The sequence below is a fragment of the Peromyscus eremicus genome, chromosome 17, assembly GCF_949786415.1.
Source record: "Peromyscus eremicus chromosome 17, PerEre_H2_v1, whole genome shotgun sequence".
In the NCBI taxonomy this organism is placed as follows: domain Eukaryota; kingdom Metazoa; phylum Chordata; class Mammalia; order Rodentia; family Cricetidae; genus Peromyscus; species Peromyscus eremicus.
The window spans coordinates 20,806,947-20,827,293 of NC_081433.1; the positions used below are offsets into that span (position 1 = coordinate 20,806,947).

Here is a 20,347-nt window from a genome sequence, read left to right on the forward strand (position 1 = left end):
TCTCCTGGATCCCGGTAACATGGAGCTGGTAAAGAAACTGGTATGTAATAAGAACAGCTACCAATGCCATTTCCCTATAAGTAATTTTAATTTTGTAGACAATTCTCTTGGGTCTTTGGAGAGGGCAAAAAACCAAAACCAAAACCAAAAGCATTTTTGAGATTATGTTTCTCTAAAATGTGATTTATTTTTTTTCTGTCTCTCTTCAGTTGCATTCTTGTTTCAACGGGAAGGCAGGAGGCAATGTGTGTGCATGGGTGGGGTGCTGGGGTCCACTGAGATGAGATGCTGTTTCTCAACAAGGTAAAGGGAAGTGCAAAACTGGCCTTGGTGTTATGACTGGCTAATCTCTAAAGTCAAATGTTGGGGCAGTTGACAATAACTTTCTAATCAGCTTCTGAGCCCTGTCAGTTCCACAAATAGAGAAGACACAGACAACATGCCCAATGGGTCCCAACCACTTCTGTGTTGCATAACTAGACCCTTCCTCTTCCACCTCCTGTCTATAGCATCAGAGTCTCCTTGGTCCATAGTACTGAACACACCTGACCCTTCATAATTACTGACTGAACTGCTTTCATAACACCAATCATGAAGACTGCTCTACACGTCCACAGCAGTTTGTCATGAGATATCTCTGCTTTATTTCCCCCCTATAAAGAGAGAGGGATAGCTTCAATTAGAAGTGAGTTCACCATGTTTGGAAGGTGAATAGTGCTGGGTTAGCCTGGGAGTGTTTACCAGGATTAGTACCAGCACCACCACCAGGATTAGTACCAGCACCACCACCAGGATTAGTACCAGCACCACCAGCACCAGCATCAGCACCAGCACCAGCAGTACCAGCAGCGCTAGTACCAGCACCAGAAGCAACAGAAACAGCATTTGTACCAGCAGCACCAGCAGCATCCTGCCCATCCACCTGCTGTCAGGGTCAATGAATGGCAATTGCTCTTATCCTGACTCAAGAGGGTAAGATCAGACGGGGACTACTGTATAATTCTAGTAATCTGGGATCAAGACTTCTTTATCTCTTGAGAAGCGGAGGCTTTTGAGTAATGTATTGTTTAGTCTCGTACTGGGGTGGGAGGCCCTTCTAGGACAAGGACTTCAAATATTAGTTTGACATAAACATACTTCACTACAAACACATCATGTCACAAACCTCCATTTCTGTTAATGGCCAGCTGGCCTCTCTTTTAATCTCATTGATAAAAAATGAACAAATCCATGTTTTCTTCTTATCCTTCTAAAAATAAGGTCATCCCAAAAAAGACTAAGAACATTTTTCAGCACATGCTCTATAAGGCATGATCTAGGAGAAGGTATATGCATGTATATTTATTTATAAATGTATGTGCATGTGTGTGTACATGGGGTGTTATAGTGGGTAGCCGTTCCAGCTTTGATCTGGAAGTACCACCCCCACTGAGGCTTCGGTAACTGTCACGTCTACAAGGCAGAGCCAAGAGAGGACCCCTGAAGACCCAGGATCTGGATGAGCTGGCTCTCTTGGTTCCTGGACCTTGGACGCTAGAGGTAGACAGAGCAGAGTTCTCCAGAGAACACCAATGGACTGTGCTATAACACCTTTCCCAGACCCTATAACCTATCCATTCATTTGTAAGTTACCCTACAAAATAAACCTCCCTTTTAACTACGTGGTGTTGCCTTAATATTTTAACCAATAGAGTGTGAGTGCATGTGCGTGCGTGCGTGCGTGCGTGCGTGCGTGCGTGTGTGTGTGTGTGTGTGTCTACTGTGAAATCAAACCCACATAAAGCTGTTGATAGTATGAGAGAAACTCATCTTGGGAAAGAAAGTTCATCTTCCCTTCTCAGAATTCCAGAGCTCCTCTGCCTTCATAGCAGTTGATGTCATTTCACACTCTGCTATTAAAACCAACATCCACTATCTATGCATCTTTCAAAAAGGTATTTCAAATGACCTAAATTCTACCTCCCCAAACTTTGTACCCATTAGGTAGACTATATCATTTCATATATATATGTGAAAACCTAGGAAACAAAATGGTTAAAATATCCAATCTATGCTGTACCCAAATGCCAAAATATGTGTCCTTTTGCAAAGCCTCAGCAAGATCACTTACATTTCCGATGCTGGTCTAAGCATTTGGTCTGGGATATCCACATGACAGTGTAATTGGAAAAAGAAATGAATGTTTGCCTTTGGTTTCATTTTATTGCTTCTCAGAAGAAAGCTCCCCATAATAATTTTCTGGTCCAGCTCTTTACTCTCCAGCCATTGGTGGGGTGGGCTGCAGAGAGCTGGGTGAGGAGGAGTAGTCTAACGTGACACATAATGTTCTTATTGTAGAATGGCCAGAAAGGGCCACAGCATGGAATCCTTTTATTTGAATATCTGAATTTAACTTTTATAAAATGGTTAGAAATTGGTTAATCTGTAAAGGGTGAAATCCCCTACCAAGGATAGCTGAGAAAACATAAAACAAAACCAAACAACAAAAACCTAAACCCAAGTGTATTGAATGACAATGTAGATGCTGAGGCGAGCTTATTTGAGTCACCAGGGGCATGTAGGCCAGATGATGTGCAGCCTCCATCCAGAAATCAGTGGTTTCTTGTCCGCAAGTCTCCTCTGAAAGCCCTATATGGCTACCACTCACTTTCTAGGGACCACTCTAGTCCCCATGCCTGAGGCCATTCTGTCCTGGTTTGTGAATGGAGCACTGCATGAAACTAGTTTGCCCATCTGCAGTAAGGCTGCAGTGCAGTTGGAAGAAAGACAACGTCATGTCATGACACTGGAGTGACTTTAACCAGGGACAAACCTTTAGGTCTAGCCACTCTTTAAGACCCCCTCCACCTCACACACACACACACACACACACACACACACACACACACACAGATCCCTGGATGTACAGCCACCAGGAAATTTCCCTAGAGAGAAAGATAGCACAAAGGCCCCTTTCTCATCTTTTCAGACAGAATTCTATTTTCACTATTTCTATACTCTTTTTACTGCATTGGTACATGGTGAACACCCTTAACCTGAAAACCCCAAGTCAGAAATGCTCCAACCCTAAAACATTTTGAGAGATGTGGTAGTTTAAATGAGAATGGCTCCCATTGACATGTGTTTGAATACAGGCTCCCCAGTTAATGGAACTGTTGGGGAAGGATTAGGAGGTGTGCCCTTGGTGGAAAAGGTTTATCACCTTGTATTATCAGGCAGTAGGGGCAGCAGAGGCATAAAGGCTTAGGGGCTTCAAGATCCTCCTGCTCTCTCAGTGCTCTTTCTGTCTTAGCCTGCAGTTGAATATGTGAGCTCAGAACTGTTGCTGTAGCCCGCTGCCACCTGCTACCTGTCAGACCATCATCCCAGACACATAGTCACATGAACCACACATATATGTACCAATACACATATGAACACAGCACACACACACACACACACACACACACACACACACACACACACTCCCCAAAGCATGAAAGTAGAGCTGTGTGAGATTCCTTTAACAGAAGGGCCATTTTGTATCTTTAACTCCCTAAACATATCCATAGAAACCAGGCAGAAAGCTTAGATTAATCATAGCAGAGTTCTACACTGGGGATGGCACTTGAAAAGGGATAATAGAGATACACGGTAAAGAGGAAGGCATGGTAAGTAAGAATCTAAATATAGCATAATGATGTTTGTAAGATCCTGATGTATTCTGTGTGGGGAGGTTGTAAGTATCCACAAATCTAATTCTCACACCCCCCCAAACAAAAGGGATGGGATGAAATGAAATGGGGCAGTCCATTCCTGCTCTGTGCTGGATTTAGAGGCAAGTTTCTGCTGACAGATGGATGGAATAAAATGAAAATGGGTTTTCACGTTATATGACACAGGAAGACGCTACAATGGCCAGAAGATTAAAAGCTAAAGAACATAGACCTAAAGCAGTTTCTTGGCTTAGACAGAAAAATTCATCCCAGATTAACAAACAAACAAACAAAAAAAGGGGGGAGGGGAGAAAGAAAGACATTTTCCATTTTTAGCATCTTGCAAACACTTTGTTGTCACTCAAAGAAGAGTGAGGATTGCCAAAGCAGTAGAATAGCCAGTGGCCCATTGTGACCCCTCCATCAAGACACAGGACACATTGGCAGGTTACAATAGAGAACATGTGTTTTTTACTGTTCTATATTTCTGCAGTAAAATAGGTAGGAAAACACACAGCTCGCAGACGTAAAATCTTAGAGAAACGATTCCTATCTGTATCCACTACCCTAGAGAGCAAGGAGAAGCACATAGTCTAGATACACATGGGCAAGTCCAACTGGTTAGCATGGCACTTCAAAAGCAAAAGGTGGCCCATGTAGTGACCTCATCAGGCCAACTCATCTTTCAAGGTTAGTAGACTTTGTCAGTTCCTAGGCAGTATTCCCTCTTGTATTAAAATTGCAAGGTACCCAATGTAATCATTCCTCTCCAATATTTTTGAGCATTTAAGTACTCATATACTTGATGCCTGCTGGCACATTTCTTTTTCTGACCTCTTAAGAAGGGGAAGCTTCCAGAAAGAGATGGGGATGGAGGTGAACTGTAAATTAGTTGTCTTGGAAAAAATGTGAAGTAGCCCTAGGCAGGCTCTCATATAATGAGGTGGCAGACATTGGGGATGGGTTTGAATGGAAGAAGCTGAACACAGACGCAGAAGATCAATTACAATGAAGGGAAAATTTGGGGAAGTCAGTGTTGGCAAAAGGCCAGGATTCAGGGAAGATTGACTGGTTCTACCTTATTCAGTAAGCACTCTGTATCCTCTGCTTCCACATTTATAGACAATAAACTTCAGATCAAAAATATCCCATCTGGACTATGGGTAGAGTTTTAATCTCAGCACAATATGGTATCAGAAATTATCAGTAATCTACAGATGATAGAAAGCATGATGTGGGATGTGCATAGGTTAAATGCACACACTGTGACACTTCATATAAAGTGGCCAAGCACCTTGGGATTTTACTGTCCTTGTAGGGTTCTGGAAGTAATCCTCTGTGGATGCTGAGGGATAACTGCACTTGGCTTTCGGGGGATTATGAGTTTAAAAACATACACGTAACAGACAGGGACCTTATTCTCACATGGGTATCCATTTTTAAAATCTAGGGATTAAAAAAGAGGTTACATCTAAGTAACTAACGTACCTAAGATTGTGTGGAAGCTCTTTAAAGCTCTCGCTGTTCCTTGTGCTAGGGATGCCGCTCATTAGTTCAGCACTTGCCTAGCATTCTTGAGTACCTGGTTTAATGCCCGATGTTGCATGCCAAAACAAAGCTAACCTCTCTGAGTCTGTTTCCAACATTTGCCAGCTGCAGTTCCTTAAGCCATGAGTACCTTAACAAGGGTGTCAGTACGGGACTGATTCCTACACAACTGAAAATGTGATATAAGTGCCCATCATAGCAAAGCTACACATAAGTCCCCTGAGAGACTTACCAATTACCAGCTAGCAGACAATTGTCTTGCATTCTTCTTAGGCCCTACAGAACAGCTAGTTAGAACCACTGGGTACCCACAAACCCTTCTGTATAAATCACTATAAAAAATCTGTTTCAACCATCTGTTTCTCTGGCTCTTTTTCTTTCCAGTGTTTTTCTTTCATGTATTCCATCCTAACAACAACAACAACAACAGAAAATCTATTTTAAAAATAACCAAGATGTTATGACTAAAAATGCCAGAGGTATGTATCCAGTTTATGAGACAAATTGCTTTCTAAAGAGTAGCTCGCTTTATCCTGTGTGGAAGAAGGCAACATTTCTACAAATATTATAGTTGCACTAAGAAAATAACCAACTACTTTCATTAAAAAGAGTATGTGACAAGATTTGTATTTGTTCATGTAATTGGATTTAATGCTGTTGAAATCCATCAGACCTGAAAGCTATTGAAGACCACATTTTTTTCCCCCTATACTTAGGAAAATCATCTAAGAAACTGTCTCCAGGCTTGTAAGGAGCAGGTCTTCTGATGAACCTGAAGAGTCATGATTTTACCATCTGATGACTCCAATAGAGTGCTGTGCAGCAAGTAGCACCTGCAAAGGTGATTTAATTTTGTTTGCAGGGGAGATTGCGGGGTAGTTTAAGCACAGTTCTTGCTTATGTATCTGTCCACCATTCACTGTTTCCCACTTGGTGCCTCCTGTTTAGATGCCAATAACCTTAAGAAGGAAAGCAGGACTGTGCTCTCTTTATAGTCACTGCTTCCTCCTCAGGCCTCCTTGTCTCATTTAACAATATATTCAGATTTTCTGCAGAAGTCCCACTGGATATTAAAAAAAAAAACCTATTAATATGCTAGCCTTCTCGGTCTCTCACCTTGGTTCACCTTGGTTGATTGACATATAAATCTCCCAAGAATTCTCCTCTGGGATGGCGCCATGTGGTATGAGTAGACTCACCCCTAAGACAGAAAAAAGCCAAGAGGTCATTCAGAGATTTCCCCATCATTTTGAAGCATGCTATTTGGGCACCTTATAGATGCCCATGCAAAGGAGTTTCCCCTGCCAATGTATGATTTATAAGTATCAAACCTTGAAGACCCCTAAAAAGCATGGGGAAGACCTTGCTCTATATCAGTGGCCCAAAGAGAGCATATTCAATGTTCATTTCCATCTGAAATTTTGCCAGCATCACTCAGTTCCCTTAAAAGCCTGGCTATTCTAAGGCCAGACACTACCAAATAAACCCAAGAACATAAGACTTTATCAGCCCATCAATTAACTTTCTCCAAAATTAATATATATATATCTTGTTCCCATTTCCATAAAAGGTGTCTGGGATGATGGGTAAATTAACTCTTTCCTTGAACCTGAAATGTTGCTGTCTTACAAGCAACATTGGGAAGTAAATTAAGGAATGTGCTCTGTGAATTACCACATCTTTTCGAAAGGAATTAGGAAAAATACCATGTATCTGATGAGTTTTATAATATTCTAGGTCATTGTGTAAGTGATACGACTTTAAATTTGCAAACAGCAGCTGGGAAACACCCAAGGAGTGACAGTGACCTAACCATGCCCATGCCTATGTCATTGTGAAGCCACACTACTGCATCTGAAATGTCCCCAGTTTCCTATTTATAGCTATGAAGAAAACACTTTATTTGGACAAACAGAGCCATCTGGAAAAAGCTGGGATTCTCTTGAATGTGACTTTCTCCTTAGAAAAAGAAATGAGCTAGAGAAATAGTAAGAGCATCACACAAAATAAAATCTCTGGCATCCTCCTATGTTTTGAATAATGCAGCTTTCACCTTTCTTCTTTTGTTAGAGATAATTGCAGAAGAAGCTTACAGGCTGTTGACAAGCTTTCCTTTTCTTCTCTCTCTGTGTGCTAGTGGCTACAGAGTCAAGGAATGTGAGACTTACTGTGAATCAAATCATTTGTGATTCACGTTTACATCATTAGTCAGTAACATGCTAGTAATCGTCAATATCTTTCACTAGAAGTAAGAATGGGGCACATTAAAATCCTGCTCACAGCTTTTCAGTAAGAAGATGCATTTATATTCTGCACCTTCACATCCATAGTAGAATAACTATAATTGACATGCTGGAGACCTCCAATCAGATGCCCCTTCCATTTGCCATTCTTCCTCAACTATAAGTACCAAACAGCATGGTCTCCATTGTAGGTATCCCTTCCTGGTACTGAACACAGACTGTAACTTGGGATATTCAGGATGTCCATATGTCCCCTAGAACCTATGCCCTAGTCATTCAGCCTTATCTTAGTTTGGCCTTTGTCTCCCTATTTATTCTTCTTCGGGATCTCTATGCTGTGACTGTGAAGAAACATGAAGATTTATCTGTGGAAGCTCAGTAGACTATCAAGCAACTGTGTCACATTATATTAACAACACTTAGCACATTTCCTGACACAGAACAAATATATCACCAGTATGAAAATGTATGTAAAGGATTCCAAATCCTGAGTATAAAACCAGGCTCTGAGTTATATTGTCTTGTGCAGACTGTCATTGCCTGGGGCTTTGTGTGGAGCCTATCATATCTCATTACTTTCAAGCAAGCTTAATTCCTGATATTTAGATTGAAGCGTTATTCATGTTATTCCTAAATTCAACCTGAATCAAGAAGCTCATTCATTGGTTCTTTCATTTTTTTTTTACTCTCCTTCAATCATAAATGATATTAGCCTTCAAACATACTTCCTACCCAAACATACATTGCAAACGGAGGTTGAAGACAGTTAACCACAGGAACAAGGGTTGTAGGGCAGGGGACATTAGTGTGTTGGTGGCTAGTTGCAGATTATGAAAAAGAGAGCACAGTGAGAAGGTTTTATGTCTACAGTCCCTCAAAGAAGTCCTCATTTGCAACATGTCATTCACCAGTTATCACTGATTTAAAAAAAAAAATGCGGCTCCCCAATGCCACCTGCTACTCTAACAGTTTTTTTTTCTTAAAATTTGGTATGACAAGAGAACCACCTGTCTGAGTTTCTTCTTTCTTATTTTGCATAATAAATGATTTACAGAGTGTACTGCCTGGCAATTTGGGATGGATGGCATTAGAGTAATCTAATTTCGGTGCCATGCTTTCTGTACACTTCAGTTCCCCAGGGCATAGTTTGCATTTATGCCCTGCAAATAACAAGGAGCATGTTTCAATTCCCCACATCTATTTTTCCTAAAGCTCATTTGCAATGTGCAGCTTCAATCTTGTCCAGTGGTTCTTGCGAGGAAACGTGAAAGCATCCCGCTCATGGTGGACTGGGTGGGAATTGCTGACAAGCCATCAGACTTTTTGTTTATAATATGAATGTTCCTCAAAGAGAGGCAAGGGAAAAGAAACATCTTTTGTTCATCCTGGTTTTCATTTCTGTGTTTCTTTGATGATGAAAATTAAGCAAAAATGGGCAATGAATGCTTTGCTCTTGGTACTCACTCAATATATGTAAATATAGACACATATGCACCCCGTACACATACTTCCTAACAAACGAGGATGAAAACCTGGGGAAGGAGCTATGATAAAGGCATGGTGATTCATTGGCTTCATATAACACTGGTTTCACATCCTAGTCTTTGGTGGGACAAGGGTTACATGTTCACTTTTCTTTACGAATACATGTGACAAATGTGGCAAAGGAGTCTCCTGTTGGTCAGTTATCCTACAGAGCCTGAAGTTAGAGTGACATCACATACTGATGGGACACTCAAGCATATTGGAATCAAGAATCCTAGTGCGCCCTAAAGCACTGGCAAGGAAGATTTGGAGAACATCATCATTATTAGAGCAGCAGGAGAGGCTATTTTTCAGAAATAAAGTATATTTTGAAACAGTGTGGGAGGACACTACTAATCTGGGGGGAAGGCAGAAGAACGTCTGTCAAGTTAAGAGGAAGTTCAGTTTCAAGTCACTAAACAACCAGACAGATAAGGTAGCTGCTCTCAGACTCTGAGTCTGACCTTGCCACAGAGTTCATTTTATGAAATAAAATAGTGGCCATCTCCCCATTTTTTAGCACTGGTTTTACACTTAATTTCTGTATAAGAACATGGCCAGATTCAATGTTCCTGTCCCTCTCAGCCATCAGCACATCAGCATCTACCTGTGACCCACCACACTATCTAGCTCTCATGACTTAGGATTCAGGAGAGAAATGAATTTCTTTTCCCTCTACTTGGTCCTCAGGTAGCAACCCTGAAGATCAATTTACAGTTAGGATGCCATTTTTAAAGTGATCCATGCCAGGGATCTAAAATATCCAGAAAAATCTTCCCCTCTTAAAACTCAAGGGAGGGAAACACATATTTACAAGTTAGTTGCATGTATGGCATAGGCCTGGAACTAATATTTGAATTTCAAGGAATCGTAATGCAAAAATCCATCATCATTGCTTGCTGAGAACCAATGTAATAATAATTTTAGAAGAACCAATGTGATTATCAAGGGTCACTGTCATGGAGAGTGTTCATAGGCCAGAAAACGAGAAATGTGACCATTCTTGCACTAAATTGTCAGTATATTATATATATATATAATATATATATATGATAAGCATGGCACTTGCCAGTTGTAGCAAAGAATTGTGTTTGTTTCCTCCTTACCATGCTCTAGGTAACATGTTCCAAGGGCTCTCAAACCTGGGAGCCCACCCATACTGCCTGAGAAAAGATGACCATCAGCAGCATCAAACATGGTGGGTGTTCTGTCCCTGCAGGCACAGGGAAGGCTAGGTCCTATTTCAGGTGCATTTTTGAGCTGTGTGTACACCAAGCATAGCCCCAGCCTTTGCTGCTTTCCCCAAAATGAATCGGATGGATGTTATCGCATGCTTATAAAGACTCCTTCACACAAACAAGGAAGATATGCAAACACACACTTACCACCCACCTGTATTTGGCATTACTAAGCGCCCCCCTAAATGGCCAAAGACACCGGTTGTTCTCAGCTCTGTCCTTGTGGGCAGTGATGACAGATTTTGGATGTACGGTGTTTTGTTTCTGGGATGTATTGTACTAAAGCCACGGTTGTTTCCATGGGGAAAAGTCCCAGAGTGGTTCTTGCCATGGTACTCGGCTCGCTCAGACACTCCCAGGGAAACCATGAAGGAGCTTTGGACTTTGACCTTGATGTCAGACAGAGGGTTGAAGAGTGAGGACTCCGTCATGAGCTCCTTGTCCAGCGGATCCTGCAGACAGATGGGCCCACTGTATGTCCGGCTCACTGTCAGGTCTGGCTGCATGGCAGGATTCAGGAGTAGAGAGTTTCCTGGTAAGAAAAAATTGATCTGTCACTCAGACACTAAAAGCCGCCCCCATTACTTACTGCAGTTGCCTCTATTAATGGGAGAATACCCTGCTTGAGTGCTGGATGCTCTGATCGGCAGCAACTATCCCTCTTACTCAGATGGAGCCACACACCAGTGCCTGGAAATGAGTACCTCTGGCCTTCTAGGTCATTTTCTGAATGCTGTGGGCCCCACTCCTTCATATCCAGAGCTCTTTGCATGCCTTCTTTTCAAGATAAAGAATTCTGACACCGGGTTGGGCCAGTGCCTCAGGTAGTGTTTGTGTGATTGTTTTAACTGGTAAAGAAAAGGTAAAAAAAAAAAAAAAAAAAAACAGAGAGATATTTTGCAATCCAATTTGGAGCAAAATAACATCTGTTCCTTTTAAGTAGCAAGAGATGCCACAGCGTGGTGACTCTCAGTGCTGCTTACATGAGCCCACAGAGGCTGCAGAAGAGTTCCTTGCGGAATTCTGAGTGCTTCCTGGAGCTGTGAGTGGGGGTGCTTTGGAGCAAATAGCTCAGGGGACTTTAGGAATCACTCTGTCTGAGAAGTCAATGTCCTTGAACATCACGTATGTCACTCTGTTAGGGAATGAATGCTCTAGCTGAGACTGGCATGGACTGTACATGGGAAGTATCTCTGAAAGGTATTCTTTCCTGCCTAAAACAAATGAACAAAACAATCTTCATAAAAACAGAAGAACTTGGATTGGGGCTTTAATCATCTGTTGAGATCACCATTTTTTTCCCCAAGCCGAATATTAAAAAGAAGCCTGTGATATTTTCTCATGATGAAGTAACCTCACTTATTAGTAAATAACAGAACAACCCTCACTCCCCAGCATCCGACCCATATCAGTTCATCAATACGACAGCTCAAAATGAAACCCAAATCATATTAAACAATTTCCCTTTGGGACCCGGCCCAAAAAAAAAATGTTTCAAATGTGATATATTTTTTTAAATGTTTCAATTCTTGGCTGTATTGTATTAGTCTCTATTGTTTTTCTAATTTCCTAATTTGTAAGAGTGCCAAGAGGGGAATCTATCACCTTGGCTTTTCCCACACCTTGTTGGGATGTGCTAAGAACCAAGAATCACAGAGAAAATAAATACAAAGAGAGAAGGCAGCTCTCACGGCCCTTGGATGATGCCCTTTCTCCATCTTTGGGCTGTTGTGCTGCGATGCAGCCACCATCAAGGGGCCCTTTTAACAGAACCACACTGAGTTCAATAGACGAAGACCTTGCTCTTGTGTGTGGTCTTCCCAAGGAAAAAGTGGAACTGAAGAACGTAACCTGTTTGAAAACAGTTTGAAACAGCAGTTTCCATGGAGACTTCAAAAACTCCTATCTCCAAATCTCCTGGATATTTGATCACAAACCCCCCACCTTTTGCAGCTTAATTTTTGGCTACTCTTAAAAGACTTGCCTAGCTTATGGGGAAAATTATTTCTGAAATTTAGACCACATAGACATGGAAAATGCCTGGTTATAGAAGTATATACAAGGCTAAGGGTGTGGCACAGTGGTAGAATGCTTGCCTAGCATATGTGAAATCCTGGGTCCTATCACCAGAAGCACATAAAACACACACACACACACACACACACACACACACACACACACACACACACACACACACAGACTTCTGGTTATTCCCATCTTGTCTTTAGAAACCCATTTTCCTCTAATATTTTGCAGCACTAGGCATTGAACCCAGGGCTTTACACCTCCCGAAGTCAGTGTTCAGTGTTCTACCACACTCTAGCAGATGATACTTGTAAGAGTTAGTTTTAATTGAACTGTCAGCTGGACACAACATAGAATTGCCTGAGAAGAGAATCTCAAGGAGGGACTATCAAGGTCAGATTGACCTGTGGGCATGTCTGTGGGGAACTGTCTGGATTCTGTTAACCAGTGTGGGAAGAACATGGTCACTATGGCAGCATCATTCTGCCCTGGGTTTGGGTCTTGAACTGTGTAAGAGTGGAGAGAGGGGGGTGAGCACAAGCAAGACCAGAAGCATTCATTTCTGTCTGCGAGAGACTGTGGATATGACTAGCTGCTTCCGATTCTGACCTTGACTTCCCAGCAATGATGGAATTATCATCTACAATTGTAAGCCAAATAAACCCTCTTTCCCTTGAGTGTTCCCCCCTCTTTGGGGTATTTTGTTACAATTTCACTGCAGGAATGAAACTAGGCCACCATTCTGCTTAACATTCATTCTGTTTCCCTGCCTGGGGTACTAGACATATTGTCTATAAAAACAAAGATCATTATCAATGGATATGGGGACAGTAGCAGTTACCAAAAGATATTTTATTTTCTATCATGAGATTTATGAAATTCTTAGCCAAAAATAAACAGGATGGTCAGGTGATTTGACAAAGTGATTCTTTTAGAGATTCATAATACACCAACAAAATGGGACACTCCTCTATGAGGAGATGTGTCCAACTTATGTAAATCACTGTTCTCCAGACATGCTCAGGCCAGGCCACTGCCCACCTCTTGTATCTGTTACTTGCTGTTCCACAGAACATGTTGACATCCCTTGATCAAAGAACACGTGACTATCTAGTGCTATATTCAGAACATGAGCTCTTCCCAAATGTCGAGGGTTTCCCCAAGTTATTCTAGGCAAATTCAATTTCACAAGAACACCATGAGGAGGATATTAGCATTTTATAGTTGTGAAGCAGTGACTCACAATAACTGTTTTGCTTCATAGTGGTTTCATATTCTAATATAACTAGCTTTGAAGCATGTGAACTTGTACATAATACTGGCTTAACAACAGCATCTTAATACAGAGGGGCCCAGAAATAAAAGCAATGGGGAGAAGCCTATCTCTCCTAGTCGGGTCTCAGTTGCTTGGTCCAGCAGCTTTGGGTTTCTATTTTAGTACCTATCTACCCAACAGATGCTGAGCACAGAAACTGGTCAATCTCTAGGACAGGTAATATCCATACAATGAGTAGAAATAAAGAGGACAAAGTAGATGATGAGGGTCAAGGTAGGAAACTTCATCCTTTGAAGAGAGACAGTTCCCTTTTGCCTAAAATTAAAACCAAATGCATCTCATCCTCGGTTCATAATAGAGAATCAAATGACTCTCTCTGTTTTGAAAAATGCACTGACATGAAAAATGTTTCTTCCCCTACAACAAAAGATTGGTTAGACTTGGCAATAGCTGAAAGTCATTTAGGCTGGAATTTCCTTTTGTCATTGTCTAACTGACCCCTCAGACATCTTTTAAATCCTTTTTACTTATTTGAAATTGAAGCAATTATTAAAAAATGTGTGATAAAAGTGTTTGGGAAGTTGTGGTCTAGGGTTGTTTCCTCAGCCTTTAGTACTCAGTATCTTAGTTAATGCAATTAAACATATAAAATAAAATCAGGTTTCTTCAGAGATAAAGTTGGATAATTTGAGAATAGTAACTCATTAAGAACTCTATACGTCAAAGGTTGAACTACTTCACTGAAATGTTGCCAATAATGAAGTAAGACCCATACGTCCTCACAGTTGTTGAGGATCAAGAAGGTCACTTGATCAGATTTGGGTGTTTTAATGAATGGAAACAATTTGGTAGCGGCTCCCAGTACCAAGAGCTACCTTCACACAGGGCCAAGAACATGGGGACCCCTGTGTGAGTGCAGCCCGTGGTACTGAGGATAAGGTGTTGGGGAACCTATGCCGCTGACCTTGACGAACTGTTTTGAAGTTGAAGGTCTGGAAGCCACCTGTCAATGCAGAAGAGTCGATGACATCCACGCCGTAGTCACTGTGACTCCGTCTGTAGAGGGTGACACCAATGACCAGGACTGCAACGGCCACGATGGCTGCGCCCAAGCCGGAGTACAAAGCAATATCGCTGGCATTCTCAATGCCTGAAAGACACAAGAGAAGACCTAAGTGGCTAACATGGGCTCAAGCCATAGAGCCACCCCAGGACATAACATGATATGCTTCTGGAGTCTGAAGCCTACTGCTCAGATCACACAGGAAGCTAGCTACAAGTTAGACTCTCATTCTCATAACAGTCATGTTTCTAAAATTCCTTGTCTAAATCAGAGCATGGCTAGTCAAATATCTTAACTCTGTTAAGGTAGCTTACCATGTAATAGACTTCGGAAAGAATCAATTTTGCAAAGAATATAACATTTTTCTAGTAAGAACAGACAACTCCTTAACTTATTTAAAGAAGTTATAGTTACCTGAAAAGTGTTTGTATATTTTACTTTTATTTGAGGAAAAACAGGCTCACACAAATGACAAAGAATAGGGTGGCTTCTCGGCTCATGTGGGGCTTGGGGCACATGCATTTGCACAAAGCTGTCTAGAGTAAGATGCTAACATGGTCTGTGAGTTAAAAGAGAAGAGATCAGAGTTTAAAAATATGTCAACTTTGATATAAATATTCAGAGTCAGAGCACAGTAATAACCTTGGTTTCTGCATATGTAATCATCATGAGAGCAATTTTTATGTGAAACATGAATATCTTTGTTGTCAAGGGCTCTTGTGTCCATGGCAAATATTTTCTGATACCAAGTCAATGTTAGACTCTAACACTTTGTTAGGGGGCTGCTCTCTCAGAGGGCACATGCTGTTTCTCCCATACCTCTCCTACTCCATCCTATTGAATGCATGGGCAAAGCAAAAATAAAAACGTTAGTTTAGTTTTAGGATGTGGATGTCTCCCCAACCCCCAGGATATGCTACAGCTGAATTCCCATTCTTTTCCAGATACATACTGGGCATGGCTCATCACAGAAGCAGACTGATAATGGCTATTATAACACAACATAGGAAAATTATCTGAAGCAACGTAATTCTAGAAGAGGCATCATCTCAAAATGTATGGAAATGGAAGGTGGCAAGAACAAACTACATAACTAATTTCCCAACAGATTATGTAGTAAGTACACGTAATGGGTCCAAAATAATGATTCTGTCATCCAGTGTTGGGCTGAGGGGGATAAAAGAAATACAACATATATTTACCTCGTAATTACATAACACTTACTATGCCTTGCCCACACCCTAAAATGGTACTTATCAAATGGGTAATGCTAGTCACAACAGTACAAAGTGAATTTATTTTCAAAAGTGTTAGTGGGCCATAAAATAAGGTGTTACCAAATTAAAGAGTGAATGAGGAGATGAAGTCGAATCAAACCAGCAGGAGTGTAGTAAACACATAAAAGTAATGGGCAAAGAGGAGCACAGCCATCAGGAGTCAGGGCTGAAGGGTTAGAAGTCCACAGACACATTCAATAAGCAAAGCATCGTGAAGATGTGCCATGCAAGAGGGTATGATGCAAAGCTTCGTTCTGATTCCAGGATGGGCACTGGCAGACCCACTGCTCTCACCACCCAGAACTGTGGGCACAACAAGCCACATCTCCACTGCAGAATTTCCGTGCTATGGCCTGTCTATGTTCTGGAGAGACAAGGAGGCATCCACCAACCTGATTCTGCTCCCATCCCCGTGTTTCCTTGGAGGGAAGAACAGTACCCAGGGCAGAGAGCACACTGAGCACAGCAGACACATCACACCAGGACACCAGGCACAGTGAGCAGATTTTGGATTGAGAGCAGTCAGCTCTTTTCCTTCCTTGTGTATTGCTGAGCGATGATACCACCATTGAAAAGGTACTTCTGGGGAGCACACACCTTCCCAATAAAGGAGCACATGCAGGGAAGCAGCTTGGCTATGTACTGGCTGCAGCTGCTTCACTGCTGAGCTTGTGAAGTAGAGATAAAGACGCTCTTAGAGTTCCAAGCACCGAAACAGGCAGACGGGAGCCAGGGAGATTACCAAGGTAAAAATGCATGAGCTCAAAATGGAAATCACTGGATGCTAGCACAGCGAGACAAAAGAGGGAGGCAAGGGAAAGCTGCCTTCCCCACCCAGATTCCCATTTTGGTCCTTGATATATACAAGTAGGCAGAATTATCATCATCATTCTGATCCTGCCCCTTTAGATTAAGGTTAGGAATGGTTCACCGTGTTTCCTCTCCCAGGAAAATTTTCAGAATCATCTGACTTAAGTTGCAAGAATAAACTATTACATTAAAAGTATTTCACATGAGTAAAGGGAGCAGAGAGATGGCTTAATGCTTAAGAACATTCTTGCAAACAACCTGAGAGTTTGGTTCTCAGCATCCATATAAGGCAGCTCACAACTGCCTGTAACTCCAGCTCCGGGGCATCTAATACTCTTCTCTGACCTCTGTGTGTACCTGCACTCACAAGCACAAATGAATGCAACGACACACATGTAACAAAAAAAAAATATAAATAAAGAAAGAAAGAAAGAAAGAAGGAAAAAAGAAAGAAAGAAGGGGAAAGAATTTCTTTTGCATTTCCATTTGTACATATGTGTTTATAACTATCGGTCTTCTCACAGACACAGAGTTGCTGATTTATTGGCTCAAAGGGATTTTGAATGAAAGAAAGCATTGGTTGAGCAGGGCTACTCTGTTTTTGTGAGCACAGGATGCTGGGCCTTTCTATTTCAAAAGCAAACTTTGCACACCATTGTGTTACTGTTGTCTTTCCTGTTCTCTTTATCCCTACCTTCCTTTTACTAAAAGCCTCAAAAGCTTTAGGCAGAGCATGGAAGGCCCCAGCACATCTGAGAGAAAAAAAATAGTTAATAATAATAGTTAATAATCTACATCTATAGACAAAGCAAAAAAAAAAAAAAAAAAAAAACCCCAAAACACCCGATTGAGAAACCTGTTATTTCCAAGTTGTGAAGGAAGCATGGAGGGGTGTATGAATGCAATGAAGCACCCACAGAAAAAGGTCCAAAGAGAAATAGGGAGTGGGAAATAGGGCCTTGGGAAGGCAAGGTTAGTATTTACTTCTTTGCAATGGAATCCATAAGAGATTGTTCCAAGAAGAGACTAGGCCCATAGTAGGCACTCAATGACTATCTATTTAGGAGGAAGCTAGTAAATGAAGGCTTTTTGCCATCTCTAACAGGAGTAGAAACGGCCTTTTGTTAAAGCAATCAGGTGTCTGGTTGGATATTAAAATGATCTTTCCTACACAGAGGATTATTTTTTAAAAATCTATATTTCTTAGGTAGATTGTGAAATCTCCTTTCAGAAAGTCTCTAAAAAACCAGCAGGACTTTATAACAGTCTGCAACTATTTCATTTTAGTTTCTTTTTTTATTTATTTATCAGAGTTGGCTGAGGAATAACAGACCTTTCAAAGCCCCTCCTTAGTAACAAATTTGGTAGCTTCATGAGTGACAGCACTCTCTAGTCATCGGTAGTAACCAATGCCCTGATGACTCAAGCCATGGCTGTTTACTTCATCTGTCCCATGTTTCCCAGATGCTAATGTGAAAGACAAATTAATTTTTCTTGCTATAGAACATCAACTCAATTCACATGTTACAAATTGAACACACATCACATTTAACATATAGCAGACTAGAACGTATCCTTAGGACTCAAGCTACAATGGCCTGATATGAGAGCATGGTGAGTACCTTTCTAACCACACTATCCTGCTTTATCTCCTAGTGGGTATCCTGGAGTAACCACTACTGCCATTGTAGAAAATCAGGTAAACAAACTTCAATTGCTAATGCAAGAGGCAGTGAACTGCTAAGGAATTTACATTAAGAAAATATTCAGAAAGGGAAGCCGGGGAGATGCAAAAGAAACGGAAGCCACAAGAGCCAACTACAGAAAGCCAACCAACGGTCAGCCCAGGAAGCAACTTCAGTGTGGTCAGTGCTGGTGGCACACAGACCTACTAGACTATTTCACAAGTTACTGGTAGGGTTGTTTATCTATCCTTGCTGTTACCAAGAAGCAATAACAATTTCCTTTAACTTGTCAAAAGAGCTTTAAAATTGGTGAGCCGTGGTCAACCATGGTAATCTATGTCCCTTCTGCTTGCAATCCTCGGCAACTCTCGACTTCTTAGCTGCCAATCCAGGTCTCCACTTTTCAAGTTTCCCACCTTTGAAAAACCTCATGCATGTTATTGTAGCTGCTGGTTTTTGTTATAACTAATGACATTATAGCTAAGTCTCAAACGGTGCTTACCGTATACCAGGTGTCGTTCTAGCATTTTATACTTCATATTAACCCCGAGGACATGATGCAAATGTCCTCACTTAGTTGCATAAATAAAGGCAAGAAGATGGTGATGTGCTTGCTCCAAGCCTCACAATCAGTGAGCATCAGAGCTGAGAATAAATCCCATGTGGTCTGTCACCAGGGTCATGCTTTTGGTCATGTTCTCCACCTGCTCACTTCTGATCTAATCACACTGTTTGACTGCCTCTGGATAGAAGGAACTACTCCGAACCAGCACTAACCCTTTGCTCAGATGTCTACAGGCTGCAGATACAATTTCAGTCTAATCTTTGAACAAAAATCTGAGGTCGAGATTTTATTCCCTACTTTACACACGGTGACATGGGCTTAGGGGACTAGTGCCTTACCTGTGGCTTCATAATTAGAAAATAGCAAAGTCCAGCCTGATCATAAAGCCAGTCCCTAACTGCTAATCCTGATTCCTGTGTTCCTTCCTCACATCTCTTCTCTTCTAGACTGGTACCCAGGTTATCTTGCCCTGCTAGATTAGAGGAAGTCGCAGCTCTGTTGGGTATCATCAGCAATTGGATGCTGTGCAAACTCCCCGGGAGGTTCCTTGCAGCTCAAGCATCATGCCACTCAAGTCTCGTAGCCAAAGAGCATCCTCATCACAACTGTCATTCTAGTCTTTCCCTTTCTCCCAGACCCCTATTTCTCATCTACATCCCTTCTTGTTGACAACACAGAGGCCACCCTACATGAACTCTTGTATACCTCAAAACATCTCTGTTCGGGTATACATTTTCTTTCCCCCTTCCTAGTTACCTATGTCAGGCCTGCTCTGACTTAGTCCCTTCCTGCCTCTACAGGGACATGGCCTCATGTTTATTCTTTTAGCCCTGTGTCTCCCAGGTCTTCCCTGACAGTGGCATCTTGTCCCCTGCCGATGGGGTAGTCTAGTTCCTCTAATTACCTCTTTGGAAATCCCTCCCTCAACTCATTCTGACCAGCTTATCAGAGACACACCTTCTGCTCTTCCTTCTCCTGAGATCTCAGCTCTTTATTTGAAAGACTTCTAGCATTTTAAAACATTAAGTATCTGCTAATACACTTGTCACAATGTCACTGACCAATTATTTCTAGTCACTTATTTATTTATTTTTTTAATTGAAGCAACACATGTGAAAAACTAGAAAAAGATTTAGGAGTATAAAAAGTTACACTATGCAAGGAAAATGTTTTCCCTCCAGTTACTTCTCTTTAACTAACCACTACATAGTACCTCTTGAGTCCTTTCAGGGAAAGGAGTACAGATGTCAGATGCCCATTATTCACTTTTCTTTCATATTCTTTACCCTAAAGGCTCCATATGATCTATCCTTGTGCATATTTTCTAGTTTTTCAAAATGTAAGGTATCAAACCCATAGCTCCTTATCAGAATTGACATGCCTTCCTTTATCACATTG

At 41.4% G+C, this 20,347-nt stretch overlaps 1 protein-coding gene across 3 annotated transcripts in view; it reads right to left on the reverse strand.

Moving 5' to 3' along the window:
- The window catches only part of Unc5d (unc-5 netrin receptor D), a 103,455-nt gene that overhangs the window by 50,504 nt on the left and 32,604 nt on the right, over positions 1 to 20,347 (reverse strand). For 2 of the 3 annotated variants that reach the window (XM_059244573.1, XM_059244571.1), the window contains 3 exons: positions 14,514 to 14,699; positions 10,403 to 10,780; positions 6,360 to 6,444 (listed from right to left, as the gene is read on the reverse strand). In XM_059244573.1, the coding sequence (XP_059100556.1) occupies positions 6,360 to 6,444; positions 10,403 to 10,780; positions 14,514 to 14,699 (649 nt within the window). The remainder of the gene's footprint in view (positions 1 to 6,359; positions 6,445 to 10,402; positions 10,781 to 14,513; positions 14,700 to 20,347) is intronic. The other variant, XM_059244572.1, reaches the window with a different exon arrangement.